The sequence below is a fragment of the Phoenix dactylifera genome, chromosome 14 (genome assembly GCF_009389715.1).
Source record: "Phoenix dactylifera cultivar Barhee BC4 chromosome 14, palm_55x_up_171113_PBpolish2nd_filt_p, whole genome shotgun sequence".
In the NCBI taxonomy this organism is placed as follows: Eukaryota; Viridiplantae; Streptophyta; class Magnoliopsida; order Arecales; family Arecaceae; genus Phoenix; species Phoenix dactylifera.
The window spans coordinates 16,298,775-16,325,657 of record NC_052405.1 but is presented as its reverse complement, the minus strand read 5'-3'; the positions used below and the strand labels follow the sequence as shown (position 1 = coordinate 16,325,657).

General features: G+C 37.3%; 2 protein-coding genes across 5 annotated transcripts; both read right to left on the bottom strand.

The window, feature by feature from the left end:
* Positions 1 to 1,057: 1,057 nt before the first annotated feature.
* Positions 1,058 to 2,919, bottom strand: LOC103706541 (cytochrome P450 94B3-like). The gene has a single exon (XM_008790673.4). It carries the CDS (start codon positions 2,685 to 2,687, stop codon positions 1,080 to 1,082), a length of 1,608 nt encoding a protein of 535 aa, XP_008788895.2. The 5' UTR covers positions 2,688 to 2,919; the 3' UTR covers positions 1,058 to 1,079.
* A 7,498-nt stretch (positions 2,920 to 10,417) lies between these two features.
* Positions 10,418 to 26,334, bottom strand: LOC103706511 (ATPase family AAA domain-containing protein FIGL1). 4 transcript variants are annotated; one of them, XM_026804452.2, is made up of 14 exons: positions 26,003 to 26,334; positions 23,458 to 23,596; positions 22,200 to 22,670; positions 20,624 to 20,868; positions 14,415 to 14,542; positions 14,185 to 14,303; positions 14,018 to 14,110; positions 12,861 to 12,962; positions 12,680 to 12,782; positions 12,280 to 12,363; positions 12,104 to 12,199; positions 11,881 to 12,008; positions 11,622 to 11,756; positions 10,418 to 10,859 (listed from the first exon to the last, which is right to left on the bottom strand). In XM_026804452.2, the coding sequence occupies exons 1-13, from the start codon at positions 26,290 to 26,292 to the stop codon at positions 11,655 to 11,657; spliced, it is 2,100 nt and encodes a 699-aa protein (XP_026660253.1). In that variant the 5' UTR covers positions 26,293 to 26,334; the 3' UTR covers positions 10,418 to 10,859; positions 11,622 to 11,654. The 4 variants fall into 4 exon arrangements, 3 of the variants coding, with proteins under 3 accessions (XP_026660253.1, XP_026660252.1, XP_008788859.1); XM_026804451.2 differs by lacking the exon at positions 10,418 to 10,859 and adding an exon at positions 10,992 to 11,496; XR_003385624.2 differs by lacking the exon at positions 10,418 to 10,859 and having other exon boundaries at positions 10,992 to 11,756; positions 12,280 to 12,427.
* Between the last annotated feature and the right edge of the window lie 549 nt (positions 26,335 to 26,883).

Here is a 26,883-nt window from a genome sequence, read left to right as displayed (position 1 = left end):
GATTGTATATAGTCTTTTTTAGTTTAAATGGCTATAAGAAGGCTTGGGCCTGTAAAGTATAGTTGTTGCTTTTGTATTTTGGTTCTCTACAAATTAGTAAAATACCACAACAAAGCTGATGTTGAAGGCAACAATTTTCACGAAGTTTTTGCTATTTTTTATTTTTATTTTTATTTTTATTTTTTTAAAAAAATATCAAATCTTTGTCACCAAAATCTCTAAGAACTTGTTTGGTTCATAAAAAAAATATGGGAAAAAGTAGGGTTAACAAAAAAATGAGAAATGTCTCATATTTAGCAGGAATTTTTAAAGAAGAGAAATAAAAAAAATAGCTTTTTTCATAGAAATAAGATTTTGGCATATCATAAAAAGAAAAATTCATATGGGATATGAGAAAATCTTTTCGTTTTTTTAAAAGAAAGAGACACAGAAAAATCCAATCCCCACATGTTAGGAATTAAGGTACATTTTTTTTTCAAAAATGTCCTTAAGCTTCTAAATAAAATAGGATAAGATATTTCCTTTATTAAGAGTATAGTAGGTATTTTATATATTTTTTCTAAACAGATAGATGTTCAACCAAAACATAAGCTACTTTGGAGTGTGCTACTTTCCTATAATCAATCAAATATATAAAAAATCATTTTTTTCAGACATCATATACTTAATTTTTTTCTAGCGAACCAAATACAAGCCCTAAAAATTTATTTAAAAAAATAAAAATCATAAAAAATATTATACATGTTGTTCTTTGTATTTAGTTTTTCTTCTTAAATTTAGTTGATTTTTTTTGCTAGCTTTTGTTAGCAGAACATACAATCAAAGCAAATACCAAACGAGCGTGAAACATCTTATGATACTACAGCGAACTTAAAAGAAAACATTCAACCACAAATGATTCCTACCGTTCTATCAATAAATTAAATATATGAACTATGGTATCAATATATATTATTTACCTAACTTCCAACTTTTTTACATTAAAAAAAAAAAGAAGAAGCAGAAGAAGAAGAAATATGAAAATAGGGTCCATGATATGCCAAAAAAAACTCAAAAAAAACAAAGGGCTGGGTGCCACATTAGCTATTAACTATTGTTTCCAATCTGTCACAACCTCCTCCCCTCAAGCGACCAGTAGAATCCAACTCCCTTCTCTCCCGCACCACCATTTTTAATCCACCGGCCATGTGGGCTGTCAGCAGCGGCACCAACACCGGCGGCCGCTGCTCCCCGCCAGCCCTCCTCAGCTCAAAGTGGCGGAGCACCGCCGCGGCGATGTACTTCATCTGAACAAACGCCATCTCCTTCCCCAAGCACACCCTCGGCCCGGCCTGGAACACCGCGAACTTGTACGCCGACACCCTCGCCAGCTCCCTCCCCTCCGCCTCCAGCCACCGCCTCGGCTCGAACTCCATCCAGTCCTTCCCCCACAGCCTCTCCATCCTTCCCATCCCGTAGGGGAAGTACGTCACGCGGTCGCCCCTCCTCACCTCCGTCCCGTCGGGAAGCACGTCGTCCCTCGCCGCATGCTTCGAGTCCCACGCCACCGGCGGGTACAGCCTCATGCTCTCGCACAAGCAGGCTTCCAAGAACTTCATCTCCTTCAGCTCCTGATACCGATCCAATCCTTGTCCTCGATCGGCTCGATCCGCTGCTTCCCTGACAACCTCTCGCTCGATCTCGGGTTGGCGCGATATCAGCCAGAAGAACCACGTCAGCGCGGCCGACGTCGTGTCCCTCCCGGCCATCACGAAGCTGATGACCATGTCGCGGATCACCTCATCACTGTGGCCACCGGATATCAGCCTCGACAGGAGGTCGCTGCGCTCCGCCCCCTTGCCGGCGGCAGCCTCTTCCTTTCTTCGTCGAATCAGCCCCATCACCGACTCGTGGATAAGCCTGACCGAGGCTCGAAGTCGCCCCTCGGAGCCGACCCCGAGCGTTCGCTTGACTTTCCACACCGCGGAGACCAGGGCGGCCCCCCGGCGAGCGCATATCCCGGAGGCAACCTCGAAGGCGGCTGCGAGGTCCGACATGGGCAGAGAGGGGTCAAGGAAGCCTGGATCGGTCCCAAGCGCGACTTTGCAGACGGTATCGAATGCAAACCGCCGGAGCAAGTCCTGCATGTCGACCGTCCGGCGGTCCTTGCATGCCGACGACAGGATCGGCAGCAACCTCTCGTTAGTCTCAGCGTCGAGGGTCTTGACAACAAATTCACGGAGGGATCTCGTGGTGAATTCATGGCTGGCCAGCTTGCGCTGCGTGTGCCAGAGCTCGCCGTCGGCGTTGAAGATGCCGCACCCAAGGAGATCGCCGAGGATGTCAGTGAACGGCTTGCCCTTGGGATAATTATCGAAGTTGGTCTTAAGCATGTACTCAACGTTGTCGGCGTTCGCCGTCACGACGGTCCGCCGCGCTCCAAGTCTCTCCAGCACGATCGTCTGCGTCGGCGACGCCGCAAGGAGCTCGGTGAACCAATCGAGCAGGCGGCGCCGGTTCCTGTAGAAGGGGATCAAGCATCCAATGAATGGGTGCATTTCTGGGCCATGACAGGTAAAACAACGTCCATTAGACCATATGAACCTTGCAACGAATACGCGCAAGATGAGGAAGAAGGAGAAGAAGAACATAAATAGTAGAAGGGAGGGAGGGAGGAAAAAAGTAAGGACAGAAAAGGAAGAGGCCATGGTGATGATGATGGAGAAAGAAGAAGAAGGAGAAGAACAATGGTTTTGAAGAGTCTAATAATAATATAAGTTGCAGGGTTGGGGATTTCAGGGTTTTCAGGTTTCAGTTGAGTGGTTTAGGATACATAGAAGGTTATATTTATAGGGAAGTGTGAGGGGGGAGGTAATAATTGAGCACATGGTTTCACAGATTTCAAGTATGTGGTGCGAAGCAACAAATGAAATATGAGGAGAAAGTACAAGGTCGTTACCGGGACGGTGCTCGCCTGGTTTGGTGTCGGCGGACGAAAGGCGGCCACGGCCTTTTAAGCGTTTTCGGCGTAAACGCGCGCTAAATCGCCGCGCAGCTCACGCGGACGGAGGAAAAGTTTGGAGCGCGGCAACGAAGGTTGGTGCAATAGAGCCAGGGATCGATGAGAAATAGAGCACGTGATCCTTTTGGTTGCACATTGTAAATTCTTTTTTTTGTTTGTTTTTTTGGTTACTTTACACCCTTGTCATGCTTGCAGCCGATTTTTATATTTATTTATTTATTTAGTTCAATGGTTGTAGTCCATTACTACCAAGATGTTAGCAAGTTTGCTAGGGCTTTGTCGAAGAGGGGCACCTCTAGACCGGCCAATTTTATCTTTATATATATATATATATATATATATATATATATATATATATATATATATATATATATATATATATATATATATATATATATATATATATATATATATATATATATATATATATATATATGTAACAATGCAGGATCTCATCCAAAATAGCTAGTCGGAAAGTATTATTTGGGTTCCTTAATCCTATATAAGTACCCAGTGAATAACCGACGTGAGACTAAACACACGCTCATGCGGATTCTCACATACTTTTTCTATTCAAGTTTTAATGTCTTCGTCAGGCTAAGGGTTCAAATCCATTCAGATTTAATCACAACACTACAATCGGCCCGTAGTTAGCCCCAATAGATCCGTGCTGCAGTGTCCCCTAGTCCACATAGATTATGGGTTGGGTCTGCTTTGATACCATTTGTAACAACCTGACCTCACCCAAAATAGCCAGCCAGAAGGTATTATTTGGGTTCCTTAATTCTGTATAAGTACTCAAGATCTACCCAGTGAATAACCGATGTGGGACTAAATATATGCTCGCACGAGTCCTCACAATATATATGTATGTATGTATGTGTATATGTCCATGCGTGCTTGAGAGTATGGGCGCATATTTAACAAGCTTCAAATCTTTTGGGAAGAATAAGCATTAATTCTGACTTGACATTATCTAATTCAAAAGCCACACATGCTAAGTATTGAAAGATATGATTAATAATTATTAGTTTAGCTGGTTGGTATAACTTCCTCTCCAAGTGAGAAATCTCAGGTTCAAAGCTAAGTCATACTGAAAAATTATCATATTTTTAAAAGTGTTGGAATATATATTTGTTTTTAAAATTACTAATTATATTTTGTTTTAGTGCAAGATGTGGTTGTTGTTGTAGAAATCTTAGGGCTACTACTAAGGCCTACAAAATTGGTTCCAACCTAGGTTTGATGACAACTTGTAGATGGGCAGCGTTTGACTCAAGATTTATAAATAAATGAATAAATTAATAATTATAATAATTTTGTTATATATATATATATATATATATAAAGAGAGAAAAAGAGATATTGGAGTTCATTGTAGGTTGGGCCTCTAGCCTAAACTATAGTCATGTTTAGTCGGATTTTGGACTATATTTAATTAAAATTTGACATTTTCCATATCTGGCCTATAATCAGCTCAAAGAGAGATGAATTTGCTCATCTCAAAAAAAAAGAATATCCAGTTCTCTTAGTTCCAAAATCAATAATCAGGTGTGCAAATTGAAAATTCACAATATTTATCATGATTTATACTACTAAAAAATACTTAAAAACCAATATCAAATTTCTTGGTGGTTTATCAAGAATACACAAAAATAGATGGCTAAAATATTATAAGAATATATTTTCCTATGATCTAACTACTAAAATTGATTGATTTTCAATATATATATAAACATATACAGATCAAATCAATAAGGTGGATTCTTAATTTAAATATTTTATCATATATTTTAGCATACTAGCAGAATATAATTTGCTCACTTTTTATTTACTTGATATAAAATTAAAGGATCATTAAAATATATGAATTTTGGTTTGTAGATGTTTTTAGTAGTATACATCATGATCAAGGCATAAATCTTCAATTTAAATATCCGATCATTAATTCTGGACTAGGGAGAAGCACGCACCCTCTTGTGTGGGTTCCCACATGTTAGCTGCTCGAACTTATATAAATGTACCGTAAATGATATGTATATAGATGAGTATATATCGACGCGCATAGATACACCAAAGTGGTAGCCTGGTGGTAAGGGGGCTTGGACTCCACCTGAGTTAATGTCCGGGTTCGAAACGCACGGGCGTTGATTAAATCAGGGGACCGCATGCTCCACGCCCGGATGGCTCTGTGTGGATATGCTTTCTTTTCATTAGTACTGAGATCGCGCTGGGGTGACGTACTCACACATGGATGGCCCAGTAGGGTTTTCCATGAGTTGGAGAGAGCACACGGAAACTTGCGACCCGCATCGAACATTTTCTAGTTGAAGGGGGCCCAGTGGGGGCTGCTACGCGGGTGGGGTTCTGCCTCTCCCCCTCCCCTCCTATTTTTTACCAATATATATATATATATATATATATATATATATATATATATATATATATATATATATATATATATATATATATATATATATATATATATATATATATATATATATGCGCACAGCATTATGTTGTGTGCATTTAAAATTAACCGAACAAAATGCACAGATCATCCAAACTGAACTTGGAAAAAAACTGGTGTTTGTAGGAAATTTTTGTACCTCCTCAAAACATAAAAAGCTACAATATCTTGCACATAGATTTAACCGACTCATTACCATCAATTTATCTCACCCAAAATGTTGCCACGTGCACCGTACGGAATCTGCTGTGAAAAATAATTGACGACAATTCAAAGAGCCCACCTTGAAGCACTGCGTGTGTGCTCAGCGGGCAAAAAAGAGAAAAAAAAAAAACGTCAATTATTTTGTGTGTTTAGAAATTATTGGTAGCATAACTGAGAGCTCCCTGACGTACAAAAACGTCTTTATGCCCTCCATTTCTTAAGATTCATTGAAAAGTTGATAACCTAATATTTTTCGACCGGAGATCCTCTGCAGTGGATGGTTTGCACCGTAAAATGTTGTGCAGCACTCAATAACTGCCATCAAGGGATGGACGGCTATCAATAACGGCATATTGTGTATGCTACGTGAGATCTTCTTTTTTGATAGCCATTCATCTCTTGATATTTTTCGACCAGAGATCTCCTGTAGTGGATGGTTTGCACCGTAAAATGCTGTACAGTACTCAATGACGGCCATGAAGAGATGGACAGCTGTCAACAGCAGTATATCATGTATGGTATGTAAGATCTTATTTGGTCGCCATTTATCTGTCGATGGAGGGCACTGAATGCTGCACAGTATTCTTCAGTGCAAACCACGCACCGCACCGCAAAGGATCGGCGCTCACAAGAAAACAATGGAAAGAGGATAAGGACTGGGTTTTGTTCTCCCTTCCATCTCGACCCACTGTGGTGGCGGTTTGTTACGTATTGTGGAGAAACTAAAGGCCAATATACTGCTCCGTCGACAAGCTCGGTGTTCAGACAAAGCACATGCATGGCAAAACCATATGTGAGGTATAGGATTCACTTCCAGTCTCTTCGGTGCGACACCTTATCTTCTCTTTCTTTCCCCTTCCTTTCTTTTTCTTCAAATGCTGACACTTGTGATGTAGACTAGGGTCATGGCAAGCAATCATTAGTTGTTGTGAGATACTAAGCTCCAAAATACTTTAATGTCCCAACTTCCTTTTTGATGGTTTGAAATGGGAAGGATTGGGACTCCTCAAAGCCACATACTACTTTCAAAGCCGAAACCTGCTTTGGTTTGGAATGGGAAGATAAACTGGAGGTGGAGTATTGACTCACAGTGCTGCATCTAGAAGGGTAAGATTTTGGACATCTCTTGAAGAGATTGGTTATCTCAAATGAAATTCTCACATGGGAGTCGTGAAAAATATGTGGAAGAGGAGAAAGAGCAGAGCACGGTAGTGAGGAAGCTTTTGAAATATTTGAGCATGAAAGGTTAAGTTGGAATTGAAACGTAGGCTTCTCTGTTGCTTTCTTCAGTGATTGATGCAGATGTGTGTGATGGAGAGAGTGGGAAGAGGGATAGGCAAGAGACGTCACGACTTTCCTGCTCTGAAAAGAGTGTAGGTTTGGAATTGGCAACCTAAAGCAATAAGGTGGGGCTTGGATACATAAAATGGAGTACATGCACTTGTAGTTGCTGCATTTTTTTTATAGTATTTAGTTCTAGTGAAGTAACATAAAATCTCATATCTGTTTGATTTTACATGAGAATTGTAACTGTATATTTGATTATATTATCAAGTATTAATTATATCTCCATCAACTATTATCCTTGTTGGAATTTAAACTCATCATAAAGATGTCTTTAAATTCTTTTCCGGTTGCAGTAATTTGTCCACAAGAGCACTGCAAAAAGACTCCCAGAAGCAGTTTGTCTTACAGGATTCTGATCAACTTATACAAATCCAAATCCCAGAAAAAAAAAAAAAAAATCAAATTGTAGGTATTCAAATGAGTTTGGAATTTGAAATGCGAGAAAATGTTAAAAAGAATTTGACATGTTAGATGTGAGTTGGTAAAGCAAGCTTCCATCTGAACTATATTAGCGCTGCTTCTAATGCATGTGAGGAATTTGAAGGTCGAAAACTTCCCACTTTAATTACAATTAGGGTACATGCATGTGCTGAGGAACTCCAGCCACGCAAGGGGAAGGAAGAAAACCTATCAAGAGAGTTTTAAGTCGATAAAACATAGAGATTGCTTGCAATGCGATATGTGGGAGGGTAGAGAGAAGGCCAGATTGACAGGGAATGAAGAAAAAGAAGGGTGATGCACATTTAGCCACGCAAGGAGGAAAAACTAGACCCATGATGGCAGAAGTTGGAAGAAATGGATGAGATTACTTGAGATTGGTAGTGATGCAACATGTTCGAAGGAAGAGAGATCGAGAAGGAAGGGAGAAAACTGGCTGGCTAAAACTTGAAAGTTGTGGATCAGATTCGGATGATCATTATCGCAAATTCCTTACCATGCTTATGGAAACAGATCATGGCAAAATAAATTTCTCAACAAAGTTTATCTAAGAAAAGCTCATGTAGTTTACTAAGACAGATTGATAAATCCAAAAGGAAAAAGCTATAGATCACCAGCTACTGATAATTGCAAAGTTCACCATGTGTTGCGAAGGTCGGTGATTAGCTGAGCTCAATCGGTGCCCAACCTATGCCACTAACCCCATCATATTCAGCACCAATCATCAACTGCGACATCCCCGGTGAACTCAGCAGTGATCATTAGCAGATGATCGGTAGCCACAATCCAAAATCTAGGCTGTTGCTTTCTAAAAGTACTAATGATAAAAATGGTTGCTTGATATATGGGTTAGATCCTCTCGAAACCCTTATATTGATCCCCAAAGTACAAGCATGTATAATGAAGAAACAAAATTTTCAGATCGAAAAGAAAAAAAGAAAGAGCCAAATAAATTTCATTCCCAAAATAAAGGGTAGTTAAACCCATCAAATTTTGCTACTCAATTCTAGCATCCCAATCAAATCTAAGCCCTTGACCTTTTGTAATCAGTCGCTAACCTAAGTGTCGTAAGAAAATGGAAAGCCTCCCATGAACTAGACATACATAAAAAAGGCACTAGACGAGGAGCACTTGAACTGGTAAAATCTACTGTTTCCTGGTACATAACCTGCATTATGGTTTGAATTTGTTCTAGCAGGAAATTGTTGCATCCACTTGCAAAGCTACTTAAATTGCAGTAGATATGATGGGTCAATGAAGGTATAAGTAGGAACTAGCTATTCTGTATGCAAACAAAACATTAAGCCAAAAATTTTGACAGCAGAAAATTGTCATGGTTCAATTTCATAGCTGATGGAAGCCAATCTCAAATTAAATAGAATTAAGGTGAACTGCCAATGCATTGCTCTGTTTGAATTGGAAAGAAATGTTAAAATGATATAACTTGTGATAGTGTAAAAATTTGCATGTCAGGTAGATTTGTGTAACCATGACAGCATGCTCAAAGGGTTTTTGAATTTTAGTTTAAGAAAATACGTTGGAACGCACCATGTAGGTTGCGTGAAATTCCCATCCCGAGAAGAAAAATTAACTTCATGGCTATTCAACAATCTATGACACTAATGCAAAAAAATGATCATACATACAATTTTGGACTTATAATAGTCATGAAGAAAACCAGCAAATCATTAGGGTGGCATTAACATATTCCGTTCATCGATATAAAGCAAGAAACAAAAGCAAGGATAACAAAATTTCCTAACTTAATTCCAAAATTTACATATAATTCATTTTTATGCATAATAAAATTATTATCAGAAGAAAAAAATACTGTGACAATTTCTTTGTAAGAGATAGCCAAGCATGAAAATGAAACCATATTTTAAATCTCCTTTTTATTTATTTGCTAGGTATTTCAACCTTAGGTTTTCTTTGTAATGCCCTACACCTTTTCATTAGACTTGTGAAGTCATGGAGAATGCAAGTCATAGGAAGTTTCGGCTACCATAACAATAAGCAAAAGCATGGAACCTGAGTCAAACTATTCTTCAACAATTAGCGACATACTCATCACAAGGACTGGCAAACTTTTCTTTTTCTTCATTGATTTATCTTCATGAGAATGAGAAAATTTCAAAACTAAAGCTATTGTCAAACTTATCAAAATAATATCCAAAAATCACTTTGCAGGAAGCTCACCACTGACAAGCCATTGACACCTATACTTTGCAGGAAGCTTCTCAAGATCCTCACAGAATAATGACTCATCAAAAATGATGACCACAACTAGTTTGACAATTACGAGTATAAATCAGCATCCTCCTGCGATCAAAATCATTACTTTCTTAATTAATATCCATGTACTCTTGTACTCAAAAGGTTTTGAGATTGCGCCAACTTCAACCATGACCAACAATATTTAATTTACTATAAGGGTGTAGCTTTAAGGATCGGATAATCCCCCAATGCATATGAAGTTCTATGTCAAACTTTCAACATCACATCAGCATCCGAGTTGATCACCAAAATATTTGAAGGCATAGGCAAGAGAGTTGTCCATCATGAAATCTACAAAGATGGAACCTACTTTATCAGGGTTTAAGTCCGTGCAATCAACAGGCAACCCCTAAACCTATCTTATACCCACAAAGAGTCGAGATGAATAAAGGATAAGGCCAGCTTCAATATAGGGCCAAGATTGATCACTAGGTCAAATCCTACAAACTAAAGGCCAAATCACAATCACCTCAGACTTTGACATTGCCTACCACTAGTTATTGCTGCATAGTTAGCTTAGAGGATAACTAGATCTTAGGTAAATCAATTTTATGAATTGTTTTAAGCTAGTAATTGACTTCACATTTAACAAAATCAACATGAATTTCGACTTATTTTTTTTTTGAATCATCATTAAATTGACGACTGCCATAATGAAGAAAGAAATACCTGGAACAAGATTCCCTCAAAATCAGCTAATTGCATTCTCTTTTTTTTCAAATGCCACCAGCAAATCTTGCACTCAAAATCTGTAGTTTTTGAAAAACATTCTTGACCTAGCTGAACCCATTCACAACTAAAAAACAAAAGCAGCAAAAACTTCTACTTTGACGCAAATGGCTCGCTCCTCATCATGACCCGGACAAGCTATAATCTTGAACCTTAATCATAAGATGTGTAGACATATGCCTGAAGCTCTATGATGGTGATCTTTGATGACCTCATGAATGTAGAGCAATCAATACTAAACAGCTATCATCGATTCCTTGGACAACAAACTGCTTTCTTGTTGCATGGTCACAATGAAAAAGCATTGGAACCAATACAAGGATTAGCCATCTGATCAATTATAGCAATTAACTCATGCTGTATTAGTTTTACATTCACTGATCAGTACCAAACCTGCAAACAATAGAATATAAAGCTCAGATAGCAACTGAACTAATTTTCAATCTATGAAGGAAAATATAATACCCACAGACACTCCTGATTGGAAATGAAAGAAACAACAAACAAAATTTACAAAAACCCAGCTAAAAATGTCAAAATTGTTAGTGTATATAGTTTCTCGCAAAATTATTTGCATCCACACCCTTGTTTATATGAAGAACCACTGAATCACGGAACTCCGGAACATAATGTGAGTCCTCCCAACTCGGAAATGTTACAGAAAAGGAGAAAACCAAAAAATCACTTTGCTCAAATTGTTATCTTTGCACAAGATTAAGTATCCTTGACCTCAAACTGCAACTGAGGTCTTTTTACACCAGTGCTCATGACCAGTTAGCTGAGCCATCTATTCAGAATGCAGGGCCATAATATCTAATAGCAGCCTATCTTACAATTTTTTACAACCTAGTATAGAGAAGAACAGAAGAGCTTTAAGTACATTTGCTTGTTGTAGTTTGCAAACACCAGTATCCATAAACTCCATCTAGACTTGCTCGAGACTTGTAGCCTTCATGCCCCTAAAACCTAAGCTTTAGACCTAGGCCACTACTGGGTAAATATTAGCCTTTTCATTCTGGAGTTCTGTTTCCTAAGATCAAATTGCACAAATAAGTTATTCTGTTTTGTTATACTGAAAGTATTAGAAGAGATATGAGATCACTGATATGATGAGAAAAAACATTAAGGTCCGGTACTAGGGCCTAAAGCTGCTACCTACAGTTCCCGTTGCACATATTGATTAGATGATTAGATTGATAAGCTCCCAAATTGCCTGTTCCACTCCTCGTAAGTACCCAATTCATTCAAGGAAACAGAAGGCCTCACCTCCTGTAGTGCATTCTCAAAGTCCTGATGGAAGCAATAAAATCAGATCAGCTTGTTCAGACACAGTTTAAATTAATAGAACAATCATAGGTAAAGCAGCAAAAGAAAAAGGGATAAAGTATACAGTCATAAATCAGATCACGTTTACCTGAAGAGTTACGGGTCGCATATCCTCCTTTTTCAGCTTTGTAATCTCAATACCTTGTAGCAGGGCTTCTCTAAGTGGGCCCATAGATGCCTCTTTCACTAGATTCTTCATGTCTGAACCTGAATAACCTGAAAAAGCAAGACGTCATTTGCAAAAACAAGATAAGGATATTTTAACAAGATGATGTAGGTAATGAGTTGCATGGTAAAATGATGATAGGTACCTTCCGTTAATTTGCAGATAGCAACAGTATCTTCCTCTGAAAGCTTGAACAGCCCATCCTTCTCCAAAAGATTACGGACAATCCAAGCTCTTGCTTCTTTAACACCAAGAAAACAGTGGATTCGCAATGTTAGAATAAATAAATAAATAAAATGAAAACACCAAAAAAGGTCTCACCTGAGGAAGGAAGAGGTATATATAATCGCTTTGTTAGACGCCTGCGTGCTGCTTCATCAAGCTCCTGAGGTCTGTTGGTAGCACCTATTTTTATGACAAAAAAAGTCACTATCTCTAAAACAGCAATCATCGTACTTTCTTTCCCCTCCTGCAGTAGGTTTAAGTTATTGATAAAGAATAGGATAATAAATGTAAAAAATATACTCCAAGTAAACAATGCAGAATAACACTGAGACAGGATAAATCAGCTACACTTCATTGTAGTCTATAGCAGCTTAACAAAAGCTCCAAGCCTACATCCAGCATACAGGAACATTCATAACCATATCTTTTATTAACTCTGGTCTTAATAAATCTCTATTAAACCAATAAAGATAATATGAGAAGTCCATCGGTTTACCTATAAGAAGAATTTGTTCATTTCCACTGTCAAAGCCTTCCATTTCGATTAGGAATTGTGTTTTAAGTCTTCTACTTGATTCATGTTCACCATCTGACTTCCGCTGCATTTATACAAAGCACTGTCAGCTAACTAGCAATCTGTGATTGAGACTTCATGAGACAAGGTTAACAGCCAATACCTGAGAGAGAAGTGAGTCTATTTCATCCACAAATATCACTGCAGGCTCGCGACAGCTGGCAACCCCAAAGAGTGCCCTCACTAGCTTTTCACCCTCACCAATCTACAGCCACCAGTCATATTAAATACTTCAATGCAAATGATAATATTTTGTAGATCCATATTCTGATTGCACATAAAAGATACTAAACCCAGTATCAAAGAAACACTAACAAATTAGCATGAATGGCCTTCATTTTTGTTCTATAGTTTAACACCAACTCCCATATAACAATCAATTCCTATGCTCAAGCATCCATCTTTTTAAATATCTTGATTAATGTCAACAAAGAAACAATAGCTACAGATACAATCACTCAAGAAACAATAGTTTATGTAGTAAATTTGTGAGTCACCAATGGAATAGGAAAAAATCGCCATAGTGTTCTTTTTTTCCATCTCAATGTGATATGACAAACTGGCTTGGAACTTTGGCTCATTATTTTGGTTTCTAGAACAAATATTAGTTTTGTTACAACAAAACCATGCAAATATACTTGCATGCACATGTCACCATGCTTTTGTGTGCCTGAGTGTGTGTGGGAGGTGTGCATTTCTGTGCGTGTGTTCACATGTGAAGATGTGCTCACAAGCAGGCATGCGCAAGCTAGCAAGCACACAAATAATGTGGTGTATAAATAGATAGATATATATATATGTTGCCACTGAAATTGTATCCAAAGTCCAGGAAGTTGCCACATTCAGTTTTTATTCATGTCAAAATATGATGCTGGTGTTTATTTCAAGCATATTACAGCAGTATACAATGTTTTAACATGCAAATGGCATTTGTAGAGCTAAAGCCTGCATATATAAAATGTCGTGTTTTCTGGATGTGATAAAAAAAAATATTGTATTGTACTTCATTCTTTTTTGAATGTTATTCTTTTGCAAAATTAAGTTTATAAGAAGATTCATAATTTATAACAATTTAGCTTTTTTCCCTAATGTAAGTGCACAGAGCTAAGACAAATCAGCTTTCTTCAGATTCCTAGTTTTGACAACATCTTTTTGATGGACCAAGATACCTCTGCATATCTGCAACAGCTTGTAAAAGTTTACAACCACAAATGTTCTTATATGACACACACATACAAAAAGTGCTAGTGGAATACATACCCACTTGCTTGTTAATGAACTGGCAGATATGTAGAAAAATGTTGCTTTGGCCTCTCCAGCAATGGCTTTCCCAATCATTGTTTTGCCAGTTCCCTAGGATCAAAATGTTTATTCAGTTAAACCTGAACCAGTCATGGTAGGATTTTGCTATATTCTAGAGTACTTACAGGGGGACCGAATAGAAGCAGACCCCTCCCAGGAGAGCGACAACCACGAAATATATCAGGACGCAATAGAGGCCATATAACCATCTCTGTGACACATTTCTTGGCATGCTCCAAGCCAGCTACATCATAAGCACAATGATGATAAGATCCCTAGAAGAGCGTGTCCTGAATATACAAAAGTTATTGAATCTGTAAATGTAAAGTTGTGTTTTGAAATTGCACAAATTTACCTATGTCATCCCAACGAACATTAGGATCTTTGTCCATTATCTCATTGCTAACATGTTCAATAAGACGAGGTTCCAGATTTCTTAGCTTCTCAGGAAGTTCACCATCAGGACCACACAACATTTCCAGGCTGACATCAAAAACTCAAGGATCAGCATATTTTGAAATTAAACTGAAGGATACTTTGTATACAAAAATTTTAATATTAAACATTTAGAATATTTAAAATGGGTATCTTAGTGCACGAGGCTCCCACCGCTGAGGGTTTAGAGAGGATCAAATGTACACGGTCTTAAACCCTATGCGCAAAGAGACTGTTTCCATATTTTGAGCCCATGCATCTAGATCATAATGGAGCAACTTTATTGTTGCACTGAGGCCCACCCTCAAACACTAGGACTATCTGGAACTAAAATATATGGGTGACAAAAATCCCTACCCAAAACCCAACTCAATCCGACCCTCTTTGAGTAAAGTTTGGGTCAAGAGTTTTTTAATTGGGGTCCACTATGGGTCAAATTTTCTAACCATAACTTTACATGGGTTGGTTATGGGTCAAAGTTTTGACCCAACTTAGGTTATGAGAGTAGAGTTCTGTTTGGGTCGAAAGAGTAATTAGTCTTTTTCTTGATTTATTTAAATCATTTTGGAAATTAACCACCAAGAATTGTAAATAATGGATTTGATAGGTTAGCACAGCTTATTAAGGATCAAGTCTTACAAATAGATTAAATTAGAGTCAAATAGGTGACCCGAAATGACCCATGGATGGGTATGAGTCAAGAGGTCTTGACCCATTGTTAGGTCAGGTTGGGTATGGGTCAAGGTTTTGTATGTTGGTGCCCTTACTTGACCCGACCCATTGTCACCCCTACAAAATATATGCATAGAGTCAAATCTTTTTGATATATATATATATATATATATATATATATATCAAACCCATCAATTGGAACTTCAATGAAGTCCATATCTCTATAAATTATACTGAAAATTTTAAGTAAAAAAGGGCCCTGAACCAATATACTTTTCTCTCATAGACATAACATGAGCTATTATGAAGTAAGGTAACACTTTTATCGTTTTGGAATGAGTTTGCATGTTTGAAAAGGAAAAGGATAGGTATATTGGGATAGGCAATTGAAGAGATTCCATGGTACACTGGCTGATATGTCTCCCTTGACAATACCTAAAGAGTATCAAAATATTCATTTCTGACCAGCTGAAATTTCATTAGTATTAGAAAGATAATACAAGCAACAATGTGGGATAGATAACCTTCCTAAAAAAATATAATTTAAGAACCTAGATTCAAGACCCCAATTTAGAAGAACAAGCTTCCTCGCCAAATAATATAAAGGTAGTAAAACTTGTAAGACATGCAAACATGAAAACTTCAATAATAGGTTTCTGTTTTTTTATGACAGTGCATTCAGTGCTTCTTCCAAAAAACAAATAATAAAAACCTTTTATTAAATATTCACATGTCAAACTATATACAGTACTTGAAGAACTGAAAGGTGATATCACTGAAGGAATAGAGTACTGTAACTGCTTGATTCAGATATATAAAATGAAGTGACTAGATTAAGATGAAACCTTTAGGTTTATACTTTAAATTTCTTAGCCTATTTATCTTTGAATACAGTTATAGACATTCATTTCAGGGATTGTACTTGAGGTTCGCATATCCATATCAGCATATTACTTATATTCCGGAGAAGCCGTGACCTAACAAAGTTTCGGATGTCACAACCTCCAATGTGCTCATTTAAAAAATTTATTATGGCCTAAAATTGTTGTGACAAGAACAGGGGACCTCTCTCTCTCTCTCCCTAACAAACACATAAATATATTTTATATATACTCTAAGTATAGTTTAATGGTTAGGCTTTTTCAGGTTCAAATCAATGAACCATAAGGCAACACCATCAACACAAAACTAGGATATTACCGATTCAGTTTATTTCTTGATTATTACCTTTTATACATGCATGTTGGATTCCCTATCTATTGTTTAATCTAAGCTTTCTGAGCTTAAATATTGCCCTGCCATCATGGTTTTAATCAGGTCTATGTTTTCCTTCTCAACACCTAAGATTGTAATCATCATCATTATCATTGGCATCCAATCATTTTCCATCAAAATACGGTCGGCTTTTGAAGGCAAGCCAAAGTAATGAAGACTCATGGAAAGACTGAGAGCAATTCTCCAACTTGTTGTCACCCCCGGCTCAATCATCCAAGAAGTTGTGTCGAAGGCTTCCAAAGTAACTTTAGACGAGAGAGGTATCTACCACAAAATCTAGAAGGCCAGTTGGCAGGTAAGAACACCAACTTACTGGTTGCAATTTAAACACATGCACAAAAAGTGGAACCCTCTGATGCAAAAGGAGGAGGGAGTGGATGACTTTTTATGAGGCAAAAGTCCAGAGCCAAAAGGTCGACTTGAAAGACAACCACATCTAAACTAGAAATTAGGTCAACACTAGTTGCAAAATAAATCAAATGGAAGGATGAATTGACGCTGCCAGGGGTGCATAAGACTGCTAGTCATTGATAAACAAGGCAAATTAACTTCAGATCTGCTGCTGATCTGATGTTAGCACCAATTTCTTCTGAAAATACTGCTGTTATTACCTTCAGGTTAATGCAAGACAAGGATAAAGTGGTATCTGAAATGATATTGATCAAAGTAAATATTGATACCCAAGATTTACTTCTTGTTTTCTGCTTTAGACAGTGGTAAAACAGGTATATTGCAACAAAAGATAAAGAGGAGAGGAAAAAAAAATTCAAGTAGAGAGGTAGAGGAGAGGTTAAGGGGCTGTGACTGGGAAGACTTGGCATGAAAGAAGACAAAGAAAATGAACAAAAGAAGGAATGACATAAATAAGGAAAGTGGAAAAAATACTGTCGCATTTCATTTTTTTCAATAAATCCTCTGAATACTAATCAATCATCAACCTAAACAGTCAGTCATCAACACCTGTTGAAACCTAAACAACTACTTTCCTACCCCAACTAGGACTTTTCAACTAGGATTCTTCTCTCTAGAGGTTCTAAAGTTTAGGACGTGCACCTGGATCATAAGTACATTATACTAACATAAAACCATCTTCTACTTACTCACTCAGAGCAGGGTCTTATCATATAACAATATTATTTAAAGAGGGGACTAGCCGACTAGGGGAACATTCAAAGCAAATGCTTCATGCATAAAAAGGAAAGATGTTTATTGAATTTAAAGAGGATATTTTCATGTGATTTTTCATTAACATCCATTCATTCTGGTTTCTCTTTGTAGGGTCCTTGCAATTCCTCTACGTCACCTCCATATATTACATCTCAATACGCATTAATATTTGCAATTACCATTAAAAATGACTTTTCGAGAGCTCCCTAACTACTCTGTATGTAGCATATGGATATGCCAGTGGCAGTATGGCAAATCCTAAATAAAAGGGGATATGAATATAGCAGGGATATAACAATAAATAGATACATTTTTTACATATATAACTGTATACGATAAACATTAAAGCTTGCTTGGTTTATTAAAAATACTAGAGTTCTAGGTCTCCCCACTCTCCCTTCATAGGCCCTTCTGTTAATCAGGCAAAATATAATGGTGCATGCTAAAGGAAGAATTTATTTAGAGCATGTTTGTTTGCAAGGAATCTGTGGAAAAGGAAAATAAAAAATAAAATTATTTTCATGAGAGGAAAAAATTTCCTGAAATGTAGCAATAACTTTGTAAATTTGTTACTTTTTCCAAAGAAAACAGGTTTTCCATACAATTTTCTTTGCAGCCACAAACGAACCATTACCAAAAAACAGTTCTGGATCTGGTTGTTGTTTGCCTGGCCCAATTCCACCCATATATAATAGTATTTGGGATGTGTACAGAACGTATCTTAAACATATCTTAGCTGTATCTAATAGTAATTCTTTTTGGGAAAGAAAATAATATGTGGTTATTAACAGTAACTATCCAAGACTTACAAGCCATATTCTAGGTATAGTCGTGTCCAATACATATTGGATACGGAAAAAGCTATTCTAGGGAAGTATGATGTGCTTCATAGCCACTCTTGACTTAAGAAAAGGATTTTTCTTAGGTAATAAAACTCCTAATAAATTAGACTAATATATCAGGCTAGGTGTTATGCCATCTACCTGAATGATGATATCAACTCTAAAATCAAAGGAATACAAATGGAGCTTCTAAAATTCATTCAGAGTTTCCTAACTTTGAAGATATTATATCAACCTTCATGGGATATAGTTGTTCATGTACACGAGATGTCTTGTAATATGTTTTTTTAGAAAGGCAACCAAGTGGTAAACTAAAAGGATAAGTTTAACAAGTCAAAAAAGGATTCAGAAAGTGGTCTCTGTCCCAGTTTTGAGACTAGCAGAGTGGTTTTGACAGACATTTCAGTGTTTCACTAAAAACTTTTCTTAAAGAAAAAACCTTAAAGCATTTTAAATATCAAAAATTGTAAACAAAGGAAAATTTGAAAAAGAAGAAAGAGTAAATGTAATGTCTGAAAAATGTTAGGCACTATGTTACAGAATGACAGATAGTCTGGAGATACTTGAGCGGGCACAACGATGTCTTAGTACTAAACTTGAATGAAAATGCAAAAGATAAGTTTACCATAAGAAGACTACATACGATAACAATAAGAATGACTATAAAAAAGTATTGTCTCCTATTGTTAGTTTTTTACTTGCTGAAAGTCCAGAATTTTTTTCCCTTATATAAAGTTGTTAAGCAAAAATCAGTGCAGTTTCAAACCAAAGAATTTGCAGACACGATACTTGGGATCAAACCCTTGAACTAAAGTAAGGCTTACTTTCTCAATTGACAAATTATTATTTATAGCAAAGAAACAGTTTCTTATTTAGCAAAAGAAAAGTAGCATTAGCTTAAGCATGGAACATGTTTAAAATTTTCCATTTCCAAATGTGACTATCAAGACATTAATTCAGTAATATTAAGAAATTAAATCATGGTTGTCTAATCAATCAACAATACTATCATGAGCTTATATCCCACCACCTAGTTCTCCTAAAAAGTTGAGCCTCCTTTGCACTACAAAATATGTTACCGTCAAGCATACAATCAAAGTTTAATTAATACCACATAATGGATAATCCACACATTCGACAATGGACTGCAATGAAAGAAAAGAATAAAAATAATTTCTGAAGATATGGCTAAACATGGGCTATGGTAATGTATGTTTAGCTGATATAATAAAGTTGATCATTTGATACATCAGTATGAGATTGTAGTTGATATACTGAACTAGTCAAGAATGACTGGATCAGAAACAATTTCAGTCATGACACTGTCCTGGTCAATGATTGGACAAGAGACAAGGCCCCAAGAGATCCACAAAAAGGTTATTCTAAAACAAAGATCTAACATGCTATTAAGAAAGAAAGCTATAGGAAAGAAAAACCAAAGTCCCTTATGCTGACGGTATGGATCATCTAAGCATGATAAATGGAGAGCGAGACACTAAATGAAAAGGCTTATTTAGTAGAAGATCTGGATTGATATCTTGTGGACACATAAGAAGTTTACTGAGAATATTAAATATGATATAGGCTCTTCGACTATTCAAATCAACATCAACAACTTCATTACATTGTTGATAACAAATAATTGATATCAACAATTAAAACGTACCTAATTATGACAATAGGTCCATAGAAAAATAACTGGTGCATTTTGGATCAAGAAGAGGAATATGAGTACTTAAATCATTTGTCAGCATATCTGATTCACAAATATCTGAACCATCCAACAGATAAAACTCATATTGAAGTGATTATATCAGTAAAAGGAACTAATCTGACTTAGATAGAATGGTTAACCAACCACCCTTATGGAACAAACCCAACTTAAAAGTATATGCATGAAAGTAAATGGATTAGATCTTATTTCAAACTAACCATCCAACAAAACCTTTTTATATCTAAGAAGTTCACAAATAAACGGATTAGATCTTATTTCAAATTATTAACTGGATTATCCACATAAGCTGATTCAAATGATCATAATTGTATTCAGAAAATAATTAAAGAAAGGCCTCTCAACAATTTCGTGAAAGTAACACAGGTAAATCTAAATGTTTAGAAAAGAGTACTTTTCAACTGTGACTTGTAAATCATTGAAAAGCTTTCTGATACAAACCATTTTCTTGCTGAATCCTCCAGGGTATCATCGCATTTCCCCGAAATCCTAGAGCTTATCATATTACCTGAATTTCCTCCACTGGATCTGATTGGGGGGACAAAATTACCTCGCAAACCACGACGAGAACCACCATACCTCATGCCATAGTTTCTAAGGTTTCCTGATGGATTATTATCACTTTGTGGGGATACAGAAGCGTTTGGAGGTCCTGTAAGACCATGCCTTTGCCTAGCATCCATTTCCTACAAACAAAATGAAGGTTCAAATGAATGTGCAGGTATGTATCTTGTTTTTGAGGCTTAACAATAAGATAGATACTTAAGTTTTAGCTTCATAAACTTTGATATTTTCAACACAAGACTGATAGCATTTATCAACTCGGATGCGATGTAGAAAACTGACTATACTCATTTAATTCTCAACTTGATTGGTCAAACCAAAGCAGAGGAATCATATGAAACATTCAAGCTTTCAAAATTTAAGTGTTGTGCTAACTCATTTAGTTATGACATATATGGCTTTAATAATTCGAGATTTGTTAGCTATAGGAGGTCAAGAAAATCATAACAAGGAACAAAATAAAAGCAGTACCAATGTCAGTAACGTTGCATGCTGCCACAATACTGAGACCAGCTTAATGCTATAAAATGCAAGCTAATGATAAGAACCAGCCAAGAAAACAGAAAGCATGGCAAAGAGGCACCTTGAGAGAAAGTGATGTTTATGAGTAAAGAAGTATTCTTGTGAAATTAGAAACAATGACCAAGTAAGTTTCCTAGTGAACCACAGGCGAACCAAGAGAACTCATCCCCGTTACACCAAGGAACTATAGATGTTATGTGATGAATTAAATGTTTTGGAGAAATGTGAGATATATTTTATGTGATATTTTATGCAATAGCAGAACCTCACAGAATAATAATATAGTTTATTCCTTGCACCAATCTTTGCACCAACCTAGATAAATAAATATTATCCCATGTATATATTTGGCATGGTTAGTTAGGACCCAAAAACATATGAATGACTTCCCTTATTTCCCCCCTGGAGTATTTGAAATATTTACTCTTGATATTTAGAACATGCACATAATATAATATGATAGCATCCAGCAAGCTATTTATTTTAGACCCATACCTAACTGACCTTATAGATATTTGGCTGCATAACATCCCACAATAGCTTGGGGATAGCAGTATAACATATTGTAGCCTTCACTGTTATTCTATAAACTTTCATGAATGCTTCCTAATGGTTTATGAGAGTGGAAAGAATTTAGGATAAAACTGAAGTAGCAGAGATTATGAAGGTTAAAACAAAAAAGAAAAAAAAATAGGAACAGATGGTCTGAGAACAAGGATGGAATATGGAACAACAGAAAAATAACCCCCCACCAACACACACACCCCAAAAAAAAAGTGACAACATGAAGATGAATGTTACAATTGATGGAAGTTCACCATATGTGAAGGGTTAGACAATCAGATCAGTAATATTTAAGTATCCTTTGCGATCACAAAACAAAGTTATCGCATCAGTATTAAGAAGCCTCTTTGAGTAATTGAAGAAATACCAATTTTGTCCTTGCAGTTACAAAACCATTGCCATAGTTATCCATGCTGGCTTCCTCATTGCTTGATGGAGATTTTGCACTTTCACATATTGGACTTGTAAACTCTGTTTGACGGCGTTTTGCTTTCAGAGTCATCCCATAAGGCCTTTCTGCCTCTTCAACTTGTATATAAGAAGGTCGACCTTGGCTCTTCCAATAATTATGGTTGCTTCTGCATTCATTATCAACATCAATGCACTCCTGTGTGGTGCTGCCTTCGGAGTTCTGTAGTTTCTTGTTACAAATATTATTTGGTTTCATGTCCTTGCTGCCATATATTGATGTTATCTTTGTTTGTGTCATGAGCTTTGATGCCCTGATGCTCAATTTTTCATGTTGTCTGTCTTGTTGATTCTTTAAAGATTGGTGTGCTTCCTGGTTAGCAGAGCCTTGAAGAGCTAGCAAATTGCCATGTGACGACGCATTGTTTATCTGAAGACAGAAAAGGCAATTTAATCACTGGCATGAATATTAGTAACAATAGAGTAGAAGCTTCATTTCTAGGCTTCTAATCATGTTTTCTTGAAAGTAAGACTTCAGGAAAAGGAAGTAAATGTTAATTTTGGGGAAACAAGACAACATGCATGTAACTGAATGTTACAGAAATACAAAATGGTTTTCTTAATAAGTATGTTATGTACCATAATCATCAAGCCTTGTCCCAAATATCTGGGGTTTTAGCTTTCTTGATCCTCATTCATCAAAATTCCTATTTAGAGCAACCTCTAACATTAAAATTAGTTAACCCTGATACTCAAACATATCAAAATCTGAATCCGTTCACAGCTTTACCCAATGACTGCTGAACCGAGACGAACCGGCTAGTTCAACCCCAACCGACTTGGTCTCCAACCCGATTGGATCTGGCCAGAACCTGCCGGAATCGGTTGGAACATCCAGTTCCGTCCGGTTTGAACCGATACCGAAACATACCGGTCATCCGGTTTTGTCCTGTTCGAACCGGTACCGAACCGTACCGGACGCCGACCAGTATAAGTCTCGGTACCGGTTCGGCAAACCTTGATTTTACCGGCTTTTTTTAACTCGCTATGAACTTAGCATTAACCTTGACCTTTTCATCTGAGCTTCTCACACAAGTCCATTGTGTGAAACACTGAAAACAACATGTAAGTATCAAAAACTCTCTTTCTATAAGTTATAAATAGTTTCCAATATGAGTTCTAATGTAAATGAAGATAAGAGTTATGAAATCCCATACCAATTGATCAACATCACTTTTATTGGACTTCTGAAGGAAAGATCGAAAGTACTTTGACTGCTTAATCTTCTCGATGTCAACATCTCCTCTCTTCACAAAGACATGGCCTACATCTCTTCTTGACTGTTCAAATGCCCGGCTGAATTCATAAGTTATCATATCTTAGAATTTGTATGAGGGGGAGGAAAACTCTAAAAGCAGAAAATACAAAACTCGAAGCAAGGGCCATCATTGAACTGAATGACATTTTCAAAGTGCAACATAACATCAGTTTCACTGGTATAAGCAGAAATAAAATGAGCTAGAGATATATACTATGTCAATATGGCTCTCCATTAGCGAAATGAAGCATCACTTATTCTATTAAGTGCCTAGATGGCAAAGGTAAACTAACACATGGAACAATGTGTTACTTCTTGTCTTAACATTCTGATATAGTATTACAGCAATACATCTACTATACATCCCTCTTTTGTATTAATGATCAACGGCATTTCTCTCAGTTGGGATGATTATGAACAGCTGATTCTAATAAGAAGTCAACAGTTTGTCAGATATCACTGAATAGATCCCTAGTTAAGTATATATGAAGAATTAATGCACACCTATTAAAGTGCAGCATATGATTCTTATACGCAAACTGCTACAAAGAACATAAACAAGATGGAATTTGTTTGAGCCAGCTTTCATCCTCACGCATGTGAGATTTCACATCTGATTTGGTTTCATAAGATGATAAATTATTGTAAATGATTGTGAAATCAAATTTCAGATCTGATTTGTAATCCACAAATTCATAGTATGAATAATTGTGGGATCAGATTTATGTTATGCACTACGCTCAGAACGTTCCCTGATCAACATTTCATTTACCTCAGTATGCAAATTGAAAAAATACAGAGCTCTAGGCTGCAAATGAGCTCATTTGGATAACCAACTTGTTCAAGACTTGTTCAAGCATAAGCCACATTCACAAGCTTGGATTATAACCATTGCAAGCCTCCAAATCACCAGTTTGCAAAATTAAGCTAGGACTCGACTCAAGAATTAAGTAGTTCAAGTCAACAAAATACTAAGAATGAACAGGTATATTTGACTTGGAACCTATCCAAGCACACTCTCAATACAACCCAGCTGATCCCAAACAGACTTACGTTGTGTCTGGTTGGGGTTATAAGAGGGAGGATGGATGAGGTTGGAAGGATGGATGGCTTCTATCTGTTGTTTGGTTCAAAAAACTCTTAGGAAGGATGGATCAAAAGGAGGAATTGTCCGTCCGTCCATCCTGCTCCACCAATTTGCATCCTCCCAAATTGGGAAGATGCAAGAAAGGATGGATGGAGCATATGAGGGGTAGGCTTCTATGTTGACAAAATTGCCCCACACTTTTTCACTCTTTTACCAAAAAAGACTCACGCCACACCTTTTTATTTTACCTATACTACTAACCCTATACTATTAAATTTTATTACTAATTATTTTAATTTTAGTGCATAATTTCCATAATTATAAGTAAATAATTAGAATTGTCCTCTATTTTTCTTATCTATATGCACTATTTTCAACAAACTATTTATATAAAACTAATTAACTATTTAAATTAAATTATAAATTAATTAGTTATTTATATAATTAATATATATAAATAAATTAATTCATATATAATTAATTTATAGAATTATTTATTTAATTAAATTAAATTCAAATTAAATATTTATATAATTTTTATATAATTATAAACTACAAAGATTATAAGTTTATATGTTGCCTTGCTTCTTTAATATAAATAAGTATTATAAATTGATAATAATAAATACTTTTTTATCAAATGGTAGTTTAGTAAAAATTTTATTCAAATATCATTCATCCTTCTTTTTATTCCTCCTATACCAAACAGAGGAGGGAATCATTCCCATCTATCCTTCCATGTTTTACCAAACGCATAGAAGGATGGATGGATCCATCCTCTCCCTCATCCATCCTCTGTACGAAACAAAGGGTTAAGCTCCACTTATCTCATTTCCAGACCAAAAGAACTCTATCAAGCCATATACACACAAGAATGACCTCGCCTTCATTCCAAAACACAAGTCCAAATAATTTTATCCATATCTGGCATCATCCACTAACACCAACTCGTCACTAATTTCCTGTGTCTATTTCTCACATTATATACTATGCAGATTATACCAAGCCAAAAGGCTCCAGTTTTTCTAACATCTCAAAGAAAAAGAATAAAAGAATCGGAGAGACAGTGGATTTGCTACTTTTTCCTTACATTCATTATGTATCATGCATATTATATCAAGTCGAAAAGGCTCCATTTTACCTAACATTTCACAAAGTAAAAAAAGGTGACGCAGGATTCAGCTACAAAAAAACGCTTCATAACTGATTCTTGATCAATTAAAAAAAGAAAAAGATCAATTAGAACGACATGCATCAAAATATCCAACAAAATAGAACGACCTCAAATCCATACATCATCTTGTCATATAAAGGAAAAAATTAGATAAAGAGAGAGGGGGTAGGAATAAGGAGGTACCGATCGGAGTCGGGTGCGAGGGCGCGGGAGGCGGCGGCGACCATCGAGGAGGCCTGGGCGAGGACCGGAGCGACGAAGGCTGCGTCGACGGGGGTATGGGTGCGGGAGTGGAGGAAGCCAAGGAGGCGTAGGGCGAGGGTGTGGGCGGCAGCGGGATCGCCGCGCTCGAGGGCGAGATCGCCGCCGAAGAGGAGGGAATGCATCCTCTTGAGGTTCTCATCCGCCTCCTTCCTCCAGTAGCTCCCCATGGCTGCTCCTCCTCCTCCTCCACCTCTCTCCTCATCCTCCATTTCTTTTGATTCTCCCCCCTTCCGTTCCAGTTCGGGCCAGGGGTTTTGTTTCAGCGCGGGCTCTGGGGGGTTCTATATACACCCCCCCTATTGCGGGTGGTTCTATATACACCCCCCCTATTGCTCAGGACACCCCCCAAAAATTAAAAAAAAATTAAATACTCTCTACACCCCCCCATTTGCTAAGGACACCCTTAAAAAATTAAAAATTCCTAAATTACCCCCCACCCTCCCCACCCCCTCACCTAAATTGCTCTCTACACCCCCCAAACCCCCCCCCCCACCCCGCTCTTCCCCTCCAAAACACCTCGCCAACGCCCAAAACCCCCCCGTTCCCCCTTCTCCCTCTCGTCGCCGGCATTCTCCCGATCTCCGACCACCTCGCCGGCTTCTCCCGGAACCACCTCGCCGGCTTCTCCCGAAATTTTTTTTTTTCACGGTTCGTGCTCCGTTCGGCACTGGATCGCCGAACAAAAGGCTTCTGTTCGGCTAAACAGTGCCGGACAGAAGCCTTCTGTTCGGCATTCTGTTCGGCTGCACAGAGCCGGACAGAACCCTTCTGTTCGGCTGCACAGTGCCGGACAGAAGCCT